Source organism: Cyprinus carpio, chromosome B2 (genome assembly GCF_018340385.1).
Source record: "Cyprinus carpio isolate SPL01 chromosome B2, ASM1834038v1, whole genome shotgun sequence".
NCBI classification, from domain to species: Eukaryota; Metazoa; Chordata; class Actinopteri; order Cypriniformes; family Cyprinidae; genus Cyprinus; species Cyprinus carpio.
This window is the reverse complement of record NC_056598.1, coordinates 4,255,509-4,271,964: the sequence shown is the minus strand read 5'-3', so window position 1 is coordinate 4,271,964 and position 16,456 is coordinate 4,255,509. Positions and strand designations below refer to the sequence as shown.

Here is a 16,456-nt window from a genome sequence, read left to right as displayed (position 1 = left end):
TGCTGTCCACACAAGACATTTTAACTAGCTTAACCAGCAAACGTCTCTTGGTTAACATGACTATGCTGTCTAGACCAGAAACCAACAATATCCAAAATAGAAACTGATGTTAGTCTAAGCTGTATGTGTAAATGTTTTTAAGGATTTGGTATGTTTGCTGAGGGTTTTCTGGAGGATGACAAATCTGCATTCTGTCTTTATTCATAAGTGTTATTGAATCTGAACATTGTAAGCTTGTTTTGGGCCTGTTTGCTATTTTCAAATTCTCTAGGCCAAGTCAGAAGGAGCAGTGACCTTCAAAGTCATCCCAGGCACCAAAGAAGAGCCAGAGACCTTAGATAACAAGGTCTCATTATTAAGATAATGTGTACAGAGCTTTCTAAATTGATTTACACTCCAGCTAATTAAAACCAAACGTGGTGACATCAAAATGTATTTGTGGATTTTTGCAGATCTTTGTAAGGGCACTTTTCGATTATAATCCCCAAGCAGATCCTGCTATTCCATGCAAAGACGCCGGGTTAGAATTCTGGAGAGGAGATGTGTTACAGATTGTAAGCCAAGAAGATGACACCTGGTGGCAGGCCAGACGGCACAGTGACGTGGACGCCAACCTCAGGGCTGGATTGATTCCCTCAAGACAGCTTCAGGAAAGGTAAGAAAACTTACATAATCATACTATTGCAAAGTTTCAACTCCAAGTCTAGACTGAGAAACTAAATCCTTCTGTTGTCAGAGTCAAACACAGACCTTGTCAGTCAGACTCAGATCCTGTCATAATGTTCCCAATGCTGAATTAGACACAGTCAAGGGCAACACAATCTGAAACTCCCTTAGTCAAACTTTCGCTCATAAAAAGAAAAACAATCAATGTCATCAAAATTTGTCTTTTGTCTGGACAGACGGTGCCTATAAATGACACCAAGTGATGAGAATATATCAGCCTGCATAGATTTTGTTATTTGTGTGTCTTTGAATTAATGACATGAAAGTGACATTGCTGAAAGGTTTACTAAATAACTTGATGTAGTCTCAACATATGATGACACGTTCACCACAGTCCATTCACTGACCATCTGAGGCCAGTTCCCACAAACTGTTAAGCTTATTCTTAAACTGGCATGCTGGCTTTATGGAACTTTCGGGAATATTTTTTTTTTTTTTTTTGTCCAGACAGAACAGTCTGGTAGTCGATCAAACAAATACATCTGAGGGTGAAATAATATTGCAGGTATAGCTATATTCTGTGAAAGAGAGTTTTGTTTGTGAATTGGTCTTTTTATTTCTTATTATAGACTTATAGAAGATAACAGATTCTATTTACATTATATGCTATTGTTTTGTGATATATTATACACTACTGGTAAAAAGTTTGGAGTGTCAGTAAAGACGTTGTTACTTTGTTACAAAAATAAATTAAAGACAGTTCTTTTGAACTTTCTGTTCATTAAAGATTGCTGAAAATTATCTCAGTTTCCACAAATATTACACAGCACAATTGTTTATAGCTGTGATGATAGCAATGAGTACTAATTTAGCATTTAAGAATGATTTCTGAAGGATCGTGAGACACTGAAGACTAGAGAAATGACTGGGAGAAAATTCAGCTTTGCCGTTGCACAAATAAATCACATTTTAAAATATGGTTATTACTGCAGTTACAATTCTTACTTTTGAACTATAGTGAATTTCAGCCAGAATAGGCTTCAGTGTCAACCAGACCTAATAAAATTTTTGTCAAAAGCTTTGACTATGAGAGACTGAACTTTTGACTTTGAATAGACAGCTTTACAATATTTATGAGGAATTTCCCTGAGCCTAACTGAAATGTTGATATTTTCAGCATGATTCCTATGTTTCCCTACAGGAGAGTGACTTTACAAAGGCCTGCAGTTCTGTTCCACCCACTGAGAGAGTCGATGATATTCAGTGGTAAGCTCAGAAATCCAGGCAGGATTAAAACAACATGCATTTAAGACAGCATTTGAAATATTCAAATGCTAAATATATTCACTCTCTCTGGCCCTGTTCCAAATTGTGCACTTTATGTGCACTAGCAAACCTTTAATTGCTGCCATGCACACATACTTGAGCCAAACATGGTGGCAGGGTGTTCCTTTTGTCATTTTAGCTGTTTTAGAGGCATGCAGCCCTCATTGTGCGCTTTTTCTGAGCCTCATGTCTTACTCAGATGTCTCCCTCAGCTTAGGCCATCATTTGGGACAGAGTCTGTCTCATATGAAAACTGTAAGTCCAATTCATTTTTATTAGTTCATTTAAATGAGTCAGTTAAAAAAAAAAAACATCTATGCTGCATTCAATTGACCAAATAGTATATACGCTATACGAAGGCATAAAACAAAACAACTAGCCTATAAGACATAAAATTATCAGAACACTTTTCAGGGTAAATTTAAATAAATACAGAAAAGCATCTGTTGTTAATTTAGAGCTCCTGTTGGATTAAACATATAAAAAAAGAATTAACTCAGCATCCCACACTGTGTTAAAGAGTGATGTGGAAATCAAAGTGGAAAATTAGTAATGTCATGCTTAAGATCACTACAAAAACTGTTAGACTGTTAGACAGTCAGAGATGAGAGTTTGTCTAAGAGTGCCAGGCATCTTCCTGGAGCTGTTCTCTAGAGAAGTGAGCTGAATAAATGACCTGATAAAGTCTGCGGAAGTGCTGTAAATCACAGTGGCTCTGCCGGACATATTAAAAAATGTTTTATTACGTGTGAACACATTCATACTAAGCCATTGGAAAGGTTGCATTCGCACTATTCAGAACAGTCTTAGTCAATCTTTCAACTTTGCTAAAGACTTCAGCATAGACTAAGCAAACACAACAATGTGTGACCTCAGGATGAAAGCAGTTCTCCAGAAACCAGAAAACACTGTAAAATTAATACAAGCAAACTTCCAGCAGCTATTTTTTTTAATACAGTATGTTACATTTGGCATTACAGTTTGGGTTCTATAAACAAGTATGACATCAAAGAATAAATAATGCACCCTACATATGAGCTAGTTCATCTGAACTGATGAATAGTGAAAACAATATGCATGCAAAGTAACATGTAGTTGCTATTTTCCTAAGTCTTGATTTTTCTGCAGTACAAATTGTTGAGGGAATTAAATTGGGGTGGAAAATGGAAAAGCCAATAGATGGATCTGGAATAGTTTGATCTCGTCTTGAAAAGCCATTGTAGGTCTGTTCAAAGCAACAGCCTTCCCTATAAAACCTCCATCTGTGGGTTGGATGCGAGGAGAGTGACAGCTGCTCTGCGACTCCGAGTCCTCACACGGCGATGATCGACGAGGTCACTTTACGGCCTCCCCTATAACACACTCAAACACAGAGCTTGGGTTGAAGCAGAAGGTTACCAAAATGCCACATGTTAAACTCAAGACAGCACCAGCATTTTTACTGGCTCTGTAAAAGCACGAAACACATCATTCCCAAATGAACCGCAGGTGAGGACATGGTTAAGAGCTTGAGCTTGGTCACAGAAAATTGCAATTACTATTCCAAAAATCCACCCTGGCCACAGCATGATGGACAATTGGACTGAAAGTCCATGTCTTGCCCTTTGGCTACCACTGAATTGTGGCTTCTAAAGACGAGGCCACACACATATTGTAAGCTTTGGATTTACATTGCTCACCTCGTCCCATTTGAGAAGTAAAAGCATGTTTGTTCTCTTCCAAAATAATTACATTTTCCTTTCTTTTCTCGATTTACGGTACATTCATAAAAAAAAAAAAAAAACCTTGTCATCTCAATGTTTACATCCTAAAGACATCAAATGAAAGATTCGAAATGAGCAAATGTTTATCTAAAAAGTGTATTCTAAAGCAAATGGCAGGTTTATCTAAATTAGATTATAACGTAAAATAAAATCCATCAGTCAAATAGTCAGTCTACTTATCCTCATTGGACCCCATATGCCCCTGCTCCTGAAAGTTGCACCTAGTCGGCCAATCAGCTTAGAGTTTGTCAGATAGAGATTGTAGAGTCAGGTCCTGTGAGTAATATGCAGAAGTGGTCAGTGAACTAACTGTGAGGGTGCAGTCTAACTATGTGACCATGACGCTCCAAATTTAATAAGCAAAAACAACATAAAATAATAACTAATTATAAAGTAATATTCATTTATCAATATCTAAGCCCTTGCTGTATCTAAATGCAACAGTCAATATTTAACAAATAGATATGATGCCTGTGTAACTTCAGAATGAGAATGTATTTCCTGAGTATTAGAAATCTCTACAAAATGTCAAAAACTTTTTTTTATATTGTTGTGAGTGCAACGTCTGATTGACTCTCTCTCTCTCTCTCTCTCTCTCTCTCTCTCTCTCTCTCTCTCTCTCTCTCTTTCTCCCTCTTGCCCTTTCATTCACACTGAAAAGACAACATGGAAGGTAATTTTTCATCCTTTTCAGCACGGTCACATAACAGTAACCCAGCTCTAATTTGCCAGTATTTTTGTCTTTGTTTACATCAAGTTTAAAAAACAGTAACATTGCAAATTACCCCTTTCTTTCACCACTTCTTGATTAAGGATTGCCCAGACTCCATCTCACATTTATCAATATTTGATTAGAGTGCACTTTTTTCTCTTTTCTCTCTAACCTGCTTTCACTCAATAACCAGAGGATGTGGACTATGGAGCAATAAGTGGCATACATATAGGTGAGGATTTATTTGTAAGATTTTTGTTTGCAACCTCCTAGCCTGGTATTTATTTACAGTATATGTGACTTGTCCTGTTAGCCACAGTCCTGATGAACAAGACCGTTGTTAAAGATATCCATCTCATCCTGTTTCATTTGTACTTTTGCATTTTGTTCCAACACCATTATTAGGATGATGTTTATTCAAGGTAAGGATCATTAGTTTTAGATTTAGCCTGATCTGGTTTGAGCATTCATGCTAATGGGAGAGGCTTTGATGGCTCCAGACTGGGTGCTTTGTGCTGGTCCATTAATGTTAAAGGCCATCTGAGAGCTTAACATGCACTGCACTCATTTAGCAGCTCTTTGGCAACCTTGACCCCACTTCAAAAAACCAGCTTGTCCACAGCTAATCTCCAGGACACACAATGGCCAAACTAGCATCAGGGCTGCTGCAGTCCCTCAAGAAAACATGCTTAAGACATTACAATGGGACCAAGCCATACTGGGCTTATTTTGCAGTGCAGCAAGTATGTAATGGAAAATTGGATGCCTTTGCCACAGATGGAGAGCTCTGGTAGCACTGGATGCTTTTTGAGCAATTGTCAACATTCTTCTATAAATCTATTCAGCAAAGCCCTTGCTAAAATTTAGAGGTGCTGTTCAGAGTAACCACGTGGAGATACAAGGCCCAGGGTATTGTGGGATATGAAAAGGGTCATGAGGGAGAGGTGTGGTGGGATATTAAACTGGGGAAACCTGGAAAAGGTATCAGCAAATCCCAAAAAGATCCAGACATGGAAAAACAGAGATGCATTAAAAACAGGCTCTATTTACAAACCAGATTATTTAATCAGTATGCAGTCCCACATGATACAAAGAGCCAATAGTTAATGCATGCTTGAAACTCCAGAAAGCTTGCTTACTTCTCCAGATCTTTTGATTGTTTTCAGTGTCAGGTAGCCGCAGCTCATGTGCATTAGTAGACTTCGGTAATATGGCAGCAGAAAGTCTTCGTCAAACAGATAATGGGTTTAGCATGCAGTCTGGTGTAACCAACCGCATATGATATAGGTCATACTTTTTATGTACCATTTGTGGCAGATCATGTGGACTGTGTACTTGATGAGTTTGAGGGTCTTGTGGTTTCTGAAGAGGCATAACAAAGCACTCTCCATAATATTAGCGGATTGTCTGTCCAGATTCTGCTGCATACGATATATGGTGTCTGTGTTGGCTCACTGCTTGCACATTAAATTGCTATCGATGAGTTAATGGCTCATTAGGGTGGCTACATGCATCACTCCAGGAACGCGAGGGCAACAGTTTGGGGGTATAAAGAGTGTTTTGGTGTACCTCTCACTCTTTCTAAAAGGGATAGTTCACCCAAAAATAAAATTTTAATTGAAGATTTGTCTCTTCTGTATTGTGATGCACATCTGAGTGTAACAGATTATGAAAGAAAAAAAAAAAGAAGGGCAGGGATTCGTAGTCAATCATGGAAGGGCAGGGTTTAAGCAGGCTAAATGATTAGAGATGTCCAGTATAAGTCAGCAGATAGAATCTGTCGTTTTAGTGGAAAATCAAGTTATGGCATTTCAAAGCAAAATTAAGAAAGAAAGAAGGAAAGAATATTTTACAATATAAGTTATCAATATCTGAGTCATCAATATTTTTGTCCAGTTTAAGGAGACATTTTAAATGTATATAGTACATCTGCTAAAAATGTAATTTTGTCAGCTTTTAAGCTTAAGTTTTCAAATGTAACAGGCCCCTGATATGATAATTCCTTTGCAATAGACTCCCTATACATAAAATATAATTGCTATTTGCTGTCATGTACAAGGACTCATTTATATACAGTATATATATATATATATATATATATATATATATATAATCTTAAACTCATGTAATGCAATTAACTTCAAGCATGTGCTAAATGAGATTATTTTTATAGTTTATAGTGTTTAACATTTTGTTTTATTTACCGGTATTTTACATTATTTATGAACGTAATAATAAATTGTGACTCAAACACAAATTCAATGCAGTTTTGACCAGTGTGACTTATAGTCGGGGTCAACTTAGTTTCCAGAAAATGCTTAGTTCTTTCATGGAACTCTAGATGGTACAGGCTGACAGGTATGCATTAACGTAACTGATGATATTCGTTAAACGACTTGGCACAAGCTGATTGGTTCATGTTGCATACGCTGCCTATGTGCTTGCTGCTTTAAATTTAAATGGCTGGTTATCATCCACTTGAGCATTTTGCAGCGCACTTTCAGAGTTCCCCTGAAACCCTCCAACTTCCCCAGCTCCACCTGTATAGATCTGCTATGGGTTATTTTATATGCTATTTGTGCAGCAGCATGTTTTAAATGCATCACCCTATCACATTGGCAGTACAAGTTTCTGTACTTACTTGCAGCAACAACAATAATCAACAGCATCTGCAGCAGTGTAGCAGATATATTCTGCCAAGACCAAATACAGTACATTAACATCTTCATTATCTATCTATCTATCTATCTATCTATCTATCTATCTATCTATCTATCTATCTATCTATCTGTCTATCTGTCTGTCTGTCTGTCTGTCTGTCTATCTGTCTGTCTGTCTGTCTGTCTGTCTATCTATCTCAGCCCCAGACACCAGTTTGCGGTAAAATACTATATGACTTCAAAGCTAATGGACTAAAATGGCCAAAACATTTTGATATGATGGTACACTTAACTATCTGAGCTGATTTTATCATTGCTGATTTGTTGGTATCTTGTTTTTGTGTCCTTTTTTTCTGAGATCCATTGCTCCCTGTCTACAGTGATCTTCCATGTTACAGACTCTGGAAAACAACATGACCACCAGGATTACCATGATCCCAAGTCAATCCTAACAAAACTGCTTCCAAAAACTCAAACATCTCTGTAACTTATAATAAGACAGAGGCTGTTCTATCCACTGAGTGTAATTTTGCAGATGTCAGAGCTAGGAGATGCCCATATCATTTCAGTAAGTCAGAGCCTCACCGTGCCCACAACATGGCTTCCGCGAGACCGCATGCATGTGGTGAAAGCCCTGCTTTGGTGTAGCCCGTGAATTAAGGACCATTAACTTTCTGGAGTGGTGACTCCTGCACGGTGTTATTTTCTGAAACTGGTCATGTGGCTATGCTTCTGTTAGTTTTCCTACACAAAAAATGCTGCAGGTTCCAAGTTTCTAATCTCTAGATAAAGTCCACCTCTGTCAGCACCACCATCACCAGTCATCAGCTGCATTAAGGATCGGGACTGATCCAGGTTATTTACTGCCAGCCGCTCAGCTTTCCTTGAACAGGATGGAAACAAGCAGTAATGTTCATTAGCTGTAACCAAGGTCATCTGTGAACAGAGATGAGTATGAAGGCTAATGGAATTATAGTGTCACAGACTAAAAGATTCTCTTTGTTATATCTATAGCAGCATTGTTGTGTTCATAAAAACATCTTTCCTATAACCTCATAATAGCTTATTTTCATAAATTGTTCTTTTTTTCCTGTCCTGTATTTTTTTCCCCTTATTGTATCTTTCAGTAACAGAAAACAGGGAAATTGCTTTAATTTGTATTCCTGTATTCCTTCAGTGTAATAAGGTTGATTTAGACATCCACATCTTAGTATTTTTTGAATTCTTGATTCGTACAAGTTAATTTTGTTAGTTAACACAAGAAAGTTGTGGGTTACATAATAAAACAGTTTTACAGTGTAGAGTATAATTTTTTACTATTGTATGTTTAGTGCTATTTTTTTCTTTGCTTAAGTCTACTTAGATATCCTGAACTGCATAAATTAAGAAAAAAAAATAATAATTAAAAAAAAAAAGTTAAAAGAATCTAAGAAAGAAAAACTACTGTCTAGAGATCCCTATCTAGTGGGAGTCCAGTGGGCCAGATAAAATTCATCTTCAGGCCTTGGTTTGATTATCTCTGTCAAATCTTCCTAGCTTCTTTTTGATTTATTTATCCAGAAGCTGTTTGGCCTTCAGGCCCCGATTTTGCTGTCTATGTGGGACACTAAACATCTGGAAGCATTTAAAGGATTCAGCAAGATTAATATTGGTGGGACCAATCAAACAAGTATTTGTAAAGAGGATACTGCAGCAGACAATGTTAGATGCCTTACATCTGTTCACCAAGTCCGTTATGTTCCTGTGTTCAGGCCCTCTGCTACATAATTCCCAGAGGTGTAGATGAACATCAACAGCTACTCAGTGCACTGTAATGTGTTTATGATACTGTTATCATTAGTAGCTACCAAATGAATTGGACTATTATAATATGACCTCCAGTTTTTGTTTCTCAACATGGCAGCAGACGTTTTTGACAGTGATTACCCAACATTTTTACAAATCTGTTTATAAATTGTGTCAAATTGTGTTGAACATTACTTGAAAACAGAGTTTGATGTATGTATCTTTTCCACAAAAATCCTTCAAACTCAGAACTTTTGTTTATTGCGCGATACTACATTTGATTTATATGTTGGAAATAACGTTTCTGATGCCTAAAAGTTAAGTTTATAAAGCTGAAGCTGGGTTCTTTAAGATACGGCCATTTGGGATTCCATATGCTGTAAGCCTGCTAAAAGTTATGTTTATAGACTGGTAGCTGGGTTCTTTATTATACTATTGTATTGAAAGAGAAGAAACATGTTTCCTCTGATATTAAAGGGATAGTTCACCAAAAACTAAAAATGACCCCGTGATTTACTCACCCTCAAGCCATCCTACTGTAGGTGTATATGATTTTCTTCTTTCAGATAAATAGTTATATTAAAAAATGTCCTGGCTCTTCTAAGCTTTATAATGGCAGTTAATGGGCGTTGAGATTTTGAAGTCCAATAAAGTGCATACATCCATCACAAAAAGTACTCTACATGGCACTTTTTTTTTGGGGGGGGGGGTACTTTTTATGATGAATGGATGCACTTTATTGGACTTCAAATGTCTCCACAGACTTTTGAGGTTCATGTTGTCATATTACATATACAGTATAGTATTATTCCTTCCCCTCATTGATCTTTTGGCTATGCAATTGATCAGGAACAGGCTACTTATGAGCCTGTTCTGAGAAAGAGAGGCACATTGAGAGTAGAGGACCTTGATGCTGGTTTTGATTTTATCCACCCCTCCACATTTATAGCACATACATTCTATTCTCCCAGAAATTATAAAAACAACAAAAAGTTTACTAATGACCCACACAGAAAAACAAAAAAACATTGATTTCACCATAACTACAACCACACTGCTTTTGAGTTGCCAAAAAGTACCAGGATCTTCAAAAAGTTCAGTCTATGCAGGGTCTACACCCTGCTCCACATCCAGAAGGGGGAAAGAGTAGAAGAGCATCTTCACAGTCTTTCAGGTCACTACTAGCTTCCAGAATTTTCATCAATTATGTATTTTATGTATTATGCTTGACAGGGGTACCCTAACGACATGCTTATCTTTTCAAAATACTTTGTGCACAAAGCTATTAGAGGAGGGTAACTTTGTGTCCAAGTTTGAAACAATGTGCTCTACATTTCCACAGTGTCTTTTTTTAAGTTTTCTTATATCTTGATTTCCTGGAAATAAATCTGAGCAAGACCCAAACTGTCATCAGTAAAGAGGATTCAGCTCTTCCAAGAGTTTTCATACCTTTATTTGTTTTTAAAGAACTTCAATGCTCCAATCACTCTGTTGGTCATAATAACCTATCAGCACTACACAAAGAAAGCATTCCCTTTTGAAAAAAAAAAAAACCCTTTTGTTAGTTAGGTATGTTTTGAAGCATGGTAGCTAGTTTAAGCTGGTCCTTATCTATGCTGCATTTCCCAAAAGCATCATAAGCCCAAGTTGATCGTAGCTCCATTGGTGACAATACTGTAGTTCTACAATCGACTTAAGCTTACGATGCTTTTGGGAAACACAGCCCTGGTCATGAGCTGGTTGAAGCTGGTCATGTGCTGGTCCTAAGCAACTAGATCTTGCTCAAGACCAGCTCATAACCAGCTTAAACCAGCTCATGACCAACTAAGGAACAGCTTAAACCAGCTCAAACCAACTGACATGCATCAACACACCTAAACACCATATGCTGTTTTGATTTCTTTTTTCAACAGCGTTGAGAACAAAGATGAGAAATACTCCACCTGTACTTTACTGCTCCAGTAAAGCACATGTCCTTGTAAGTTAGACTCTCCACTTAAGGTTTGTACGAGTCATTGTGTCCATCCTGAACTGCACTTAATCATGGTATGCAATAATCAGTTCTGCTTGATATCCCAGAGCAGAGCAGTGTTTCCCCACCTTACACGTTTTGGATGGCTCCCTAATCAAAAACACACACCTGATATAACTTTTCATCTTGTTTGTAGAAATGCCAAAATTTCAAATGGGTGTGTCAGATAAGCAAGACATCCAAAATGTGTACAGTTGGAGAGCTTCCAGGAACAGGATTGGGAACCACCATTCAAGCACTGTAATGTGCTATGTAAACTTCCATCAGATTCACACGGATAGTCTTTAAGAAATCTCTTACACCCTGGTGAATACTGCTATTCAGTTACTTGATGGGGGTTTCTTCATGTTTAAAGTTTTCTTCTGGCAGCCACATTACTGATTCTCTTTGGTCACTGTTAAGCTAACCAATGCTTGCATTGTAGATTTACCAAACAGCAGGTCTTGCCAGGACTATAGTTTTGACTACCTCTTGGATTCAAGTCTACTGATTTCTCAGTTTTGTTGACCCTTCTTTGGTCCTCATGTCTGATTTCAGGTTCCAAGAACCAATTCCAAAGCAAAACTAGACATTGACAGCTATCTAAAACATACACTAATGATCTAGACAAACACACTTGTCTAATAAGAAACAGATGTAAGTACAACTGGCCAAATATTTTTGGCATCTTTACTTGGTAGGAACTCTGAGCAAATTATGGTGTAATTTCTAAACACATTACTCAATGTGGGGGAAAAAAAAATCAAATCAAGCTTGACTTATTATGACATACTTATGTAAATTTAAAATCAATAAAAAATTATAAAAATAAGAGTCCAAGTATTCTTTTTTAAAAACTAACTACATTGAGATGTTAAGTTCATTGATTTAGTTTTCTTCTTTCCCACAGCTGGTTTAAGGAAAAGTTTCCGGTTGAGCCGGAAGGACAACACAAGTCAACATGTGAGACAGAAGATGGGCAAAGGAAATTGCCGGTATCCATTTTACCAATATATCAGGAGGTCCTGCCTTACAAGAGAAAGCCTGATGAGCCTTACCGCCTTGTGCTCCTAACTGGTGAGGATGATTCTTGCTAAAAAAAAAAAAAAAAAAAAAAAAAAAAAAAACTCATCTAAGACCTTAAATTTCTGTCATTATTAGTACTGTCCAAATGATTAATCATGATTAATCACGTCCAAGATAAAAAAAATTGTTCATGTTTGGTTTTGTGTACTGTGTTTATTATTTATGTATATATAAATACACACACTTACAGTATATATCTTGAAATAAATTATATGTATTTATACATTTTATACAATTTATACATTTAGTATATTACATTTTATATATATATATATATATATATATATATATATATATATATATATATATAAAATATATATAAAATATATAAACACTACATATACACACACAGTGCCACTCATATTGTGTAAACAAAAACTTTATTTTGGATGTGATTAATCGTGATTAATCATTTAGACAGCACTAGTCATTATTTAACTTTTAGGGTTGAAAAAAGCACAATTGTGCAAAAGCTATGGAAGCCTATTTCCACCCCTAAAAAAAAAAAACTATCAATCAATAAATAACTGCACCTTTTATTTCTGAACTTTCTCAGAATGTGTGACAAATCAGAAGTCAGAACTGCAAAATACAAACTCACAATGGTGGATAAAGTCAAGATGTTGCAGTTCTGACTTCTTTTCATCAGAATTTTGAGATTATAACCGCGACAATTGCGAGTTATAACTTCCGAATCTGAGAGGAAAAAAATGCCTACTTTTTTTTAAATTGCAAGTTTATATCTCAAAATTCTGTTTAAAAGAACACAAAATGAGCAAGATATAGAGTCACAGTTTCTGAGTTGATTTTATTTTATTATTATTTGACCTTATTTGTTAGAATTGTGAGTTATATCTGGCAATTCTGACTAACTTACAATTGCGATTTGATACATGCCATTACTGAATCACAAAAATAAACAAAAAAAAAAAAACATTTTTTTCATTCTTCCGGTGGAAAGATAGAATTTTCATTTTTCATAGTGAACTATTCCTTTAAGAACCTTTTTTTCTATTGTGTTGGTGAAATAATATAGATACTGTAGAGAAAGAAAAAGTCTAGAAAGTTAAATTAAAACATGGATCTACAAACTCTGTATCTGTTTTCATTGTACTGCCTGGACGAAGATCTGGGTCTGCAAAATGTTAATCTCAACGTCATTTTCAAAGTCAGACTCCAAATGAGCCAACAGAATAAGTGCTTATTATCTAAACATGAAAGTAGTGCTTGAATATGCCAGGCAGCCCTCCATACAGCTGGATCCACTCACTATTTTTTGTCATGACTGTTGCAACAGTCCATCTGTAGCAAGAGTTTAAAAAATGACCATAGTCAAAAGTTGACATTCCATTAAGTATGATATCCAGAGCTATCTGTCCAGAGATTTAATGAAATGGTAGTTCAGTTTCTTTGTTGCTGAGGGTCTAGATTTAAATATTCTAAATTGAATGGCATCTTGCCAGGTAGAATTTCTATTGTTATAAAAGTAGTAATTTTCTGCCTAAAACATCATCATTGCTCTGGTGTTTGCGTAATTACAAATACATGATATTCTACTTAGAAATTCGATGAAGCGTGTGAGATCATTCAAACTTTTTCACTTTTTTATCCACTGCTGAATTAAAAATATGTCCCTGTGGTAAATTTAGAGCATTAATTCTTAGATTTATCAGGGGTGAGAACAGCTGTTGGCAAGGTGTAGGTGAATGCAAGACTTCTTTCCTAAACAAACAACAAAAAATGTACAGGAGCACAGTGAACTCTCTTCCAGTACTGAAGGACTTCAAGTGAACCTTGACAAGTCTGGCCAAAGAGCCAATATGTTCAAAGACTGCATGGATTTATTTCAAAGACGTTAAATCATCTCAGCAAGTTCAGAACCTGGGTTGTCTACCATTGATATATGAGAAAAATGATAAAAAATGTGGCACTAGGCAGTGTCTGAATTTAGCTTTTGTTAAACAGACTTTTCATGATTAGTTTTGTTGGATTCAGACAAGTAGAATTAGGGGCCATGACATGACACTTCTTCTCATATATCAATGTTTCTGTTTATTTTCATGTATTTTATGTTATTATTTTTGTTTTATATTAATTTATTCACAATATACATTCAAATGAATTCTTACAGTCACAATAATGTGTTTGTAATTTACTTACCAATCACTGAAACCTGGAATACATCCAAAGGGCTAAGCGTCTCTGTGACGAGAGGGGTGGGGCTGAGAGCGGCAGTATGACGCCAGAAGATCCAGGATGTCTCCACCATCGACAGTTTCCAATCTTTCATCCAGGACAAAGGGTCTGGCTATCCACCCGGGACCTCTGGCTCCTACTTCCCAGCAAGAAACTAAGTCCCAGGTACATTGGCCCCTTTAAAATAATGCAACAAATAAATCCTGTCACATACAAACTACTACTCCCTGCTCATTATCGTGTCTCCTCTGTCTTTCATGTCAAAACTGACTGGATTGAGGGGCCATCGACCCATGGATGACTCCACTCCTCCACCCCCACTGGTCCTGAATGGCCAGACTCCCTACAAGGTACGTTACTGGACTCCCAGCAAAGGGGCCGACGCATGTACAGTACTATCTAGTGGACTGGGAAGGTTATGGGCCGGAGGAACATTCATGGGTGCCTGCTAATGACAGTATGGACATTACATTATAAGCTTGTGTATTTATAGGCCTAGCTTATGAAATACATGCACTTGCAAAGTCTTGTTCATCATTCATATTGACAATTCTGAGCGTTTACATCTGTTTATCTTTTCCTGTGTTTGGACTTTTGCTGTTTACCCATTTATGCCTCTGCCTGCTGTTTTTGGACTTGTAGTTTTGTAGTTTTGAAAAGAAAGAAAGAAAGAAAGAAAGAAAGAAAGAAAGAAAGAAAGAAAGAAAGAAACCTTTAATTTCTTTTTTTTTCTTTTTTTCTTTTTTACTACAAAAAACCTACAGAAATACAATAGTACGGAGCCCCTCTGGTCCCACTTTGTCAAAAAAAAAAAAAAAACTTATCCTCAAGATACAACTCGTGGCCTCAAGATAAGTAACTCGTAACCGGTGGCCTCAAGATAAGTAAACTCGTGGCCTCAAGATAAGTAACTCGTGGCCTCAAGATACTAACTCGTGGCCTCAAGATAAGTGGCCTCAAGATAAGTAACTGGTGGCTCAAGATACAGTACTAACTCGTGGCCTCAAGATAAGATACGAACTCGTGGCCTCAACTAACTCGTGGCCTAGAGATAAGTAACTCGTGGCCTCAAGATCTAACTCGTGGCCTCAAGATACTAACTGTGGCCTCAAGATACTAACTCGTGGCCTCAAGATACACTCGTGGCCTCAAGATGGATCGTGGCCTTTCTGACACATGGATCCTTATTAAAACTGGACCCTGTACTGTAGTGCAATGTAAAACTTCACATTCTGTGCAATATTCTCTGTTTTAATATTCAGTGTAATATAGTTTGCTGCAGTTCTGCTTCTATTTATTTACTAGTACTGTTCATCACAATCAATTCAATTCTGTTAATACAGTAAAGTAAATCTTGTAGGCTGCATATCCATAGTCCTTTATAATTCTTCTTCATATTTTATAGCATATATTTATACTTTTTACATGTATATAGGCTACTTGTTTTTTACCAACTTCTATTATTATTTATATTCCTTTAAATGTCTTGATGTGCACATCAACTGTGACAAAAGAATTGTCCCCCAGTTATCAATATCAATAAAGATCAATAAAGTATTTCTGATTCTGATTTTAAGTTAGCCTATAGTAGTGTGCAGACTGGTTCGTTAATTATTGAAGTGTTTCACATTTTGGAAAAGCATGTCCATGTAGTCTACGATAAAACGTCAGCAGAGGGCGTTCTAGGCTTAGGTCACGGTACCTCCGTCTGGCTGTATGTATTTATGTGTATTTCCCAGTATTTCCCAGCCAGTACTTGTGACGTCACGTGCAAAGTATGAATTAACAGGATCTTGCCAGGACGGTGCCAGTTTTAATATATAAAAGTTGGTGTTTTGAGGTGTAAATAATCGTCGCCTGCATGGCAGATAGTTGTTGTGCAATTGGATGCACACTTGGATGCATTTTGTCAGCGTTTGTGAGGTCGCCAGGTATCCATGGTAGTCATGTGACTGCAAAGTATGAATTGTGTGTTTACATTAATCACAACAACAATGTTGTCAGGCGTCTATGTCATGAGGAGATTTACGTTACAAAGATTAACCGAGTGTTGTATTATGTATCATTGCAATTACTTGGTTTTGTTTAACTCAGAAACATATGCTATAAAATATGAAGAAAAAATATAAAGGACTATGGATATGCAGCCTACAAGATTTACATTACTGTATTAACAGAATTGAATTGATTGTGATGAACAGTACTAGTAAATAAATAGAAGCAGAACTGCAGCAAACTATATTACACTGAA

The 16,456-nt window shown here is 36.7% G+C and overlaps 1 protein-coding gene across 1 annotated transcript in view; it reads left to right on the top strand.

The window, feature by feature from the left end:
• Positions 1-16,456, top strand: part of LOC109092036 (MAGUK p55 subfamily member 7) — a 53,059-nt gene that overhangs the window by 16,940 nt on the left and 19,663 nt on the right. Inside the window, 5 exon segments of the mRNA XM_042719335.1 lie at positions 272-346; positions 453-655; positions 1,868-1,932; positions 11,834-11,869; positions 11,872-12,000. Of these exon segments, the coding sequence (XP_042575269.1) occupies positions 272-346; positions 453-655; positions 1,868-1,932; positions 11,834-11,869; positions 11,872-12,000 (508 nt within the window).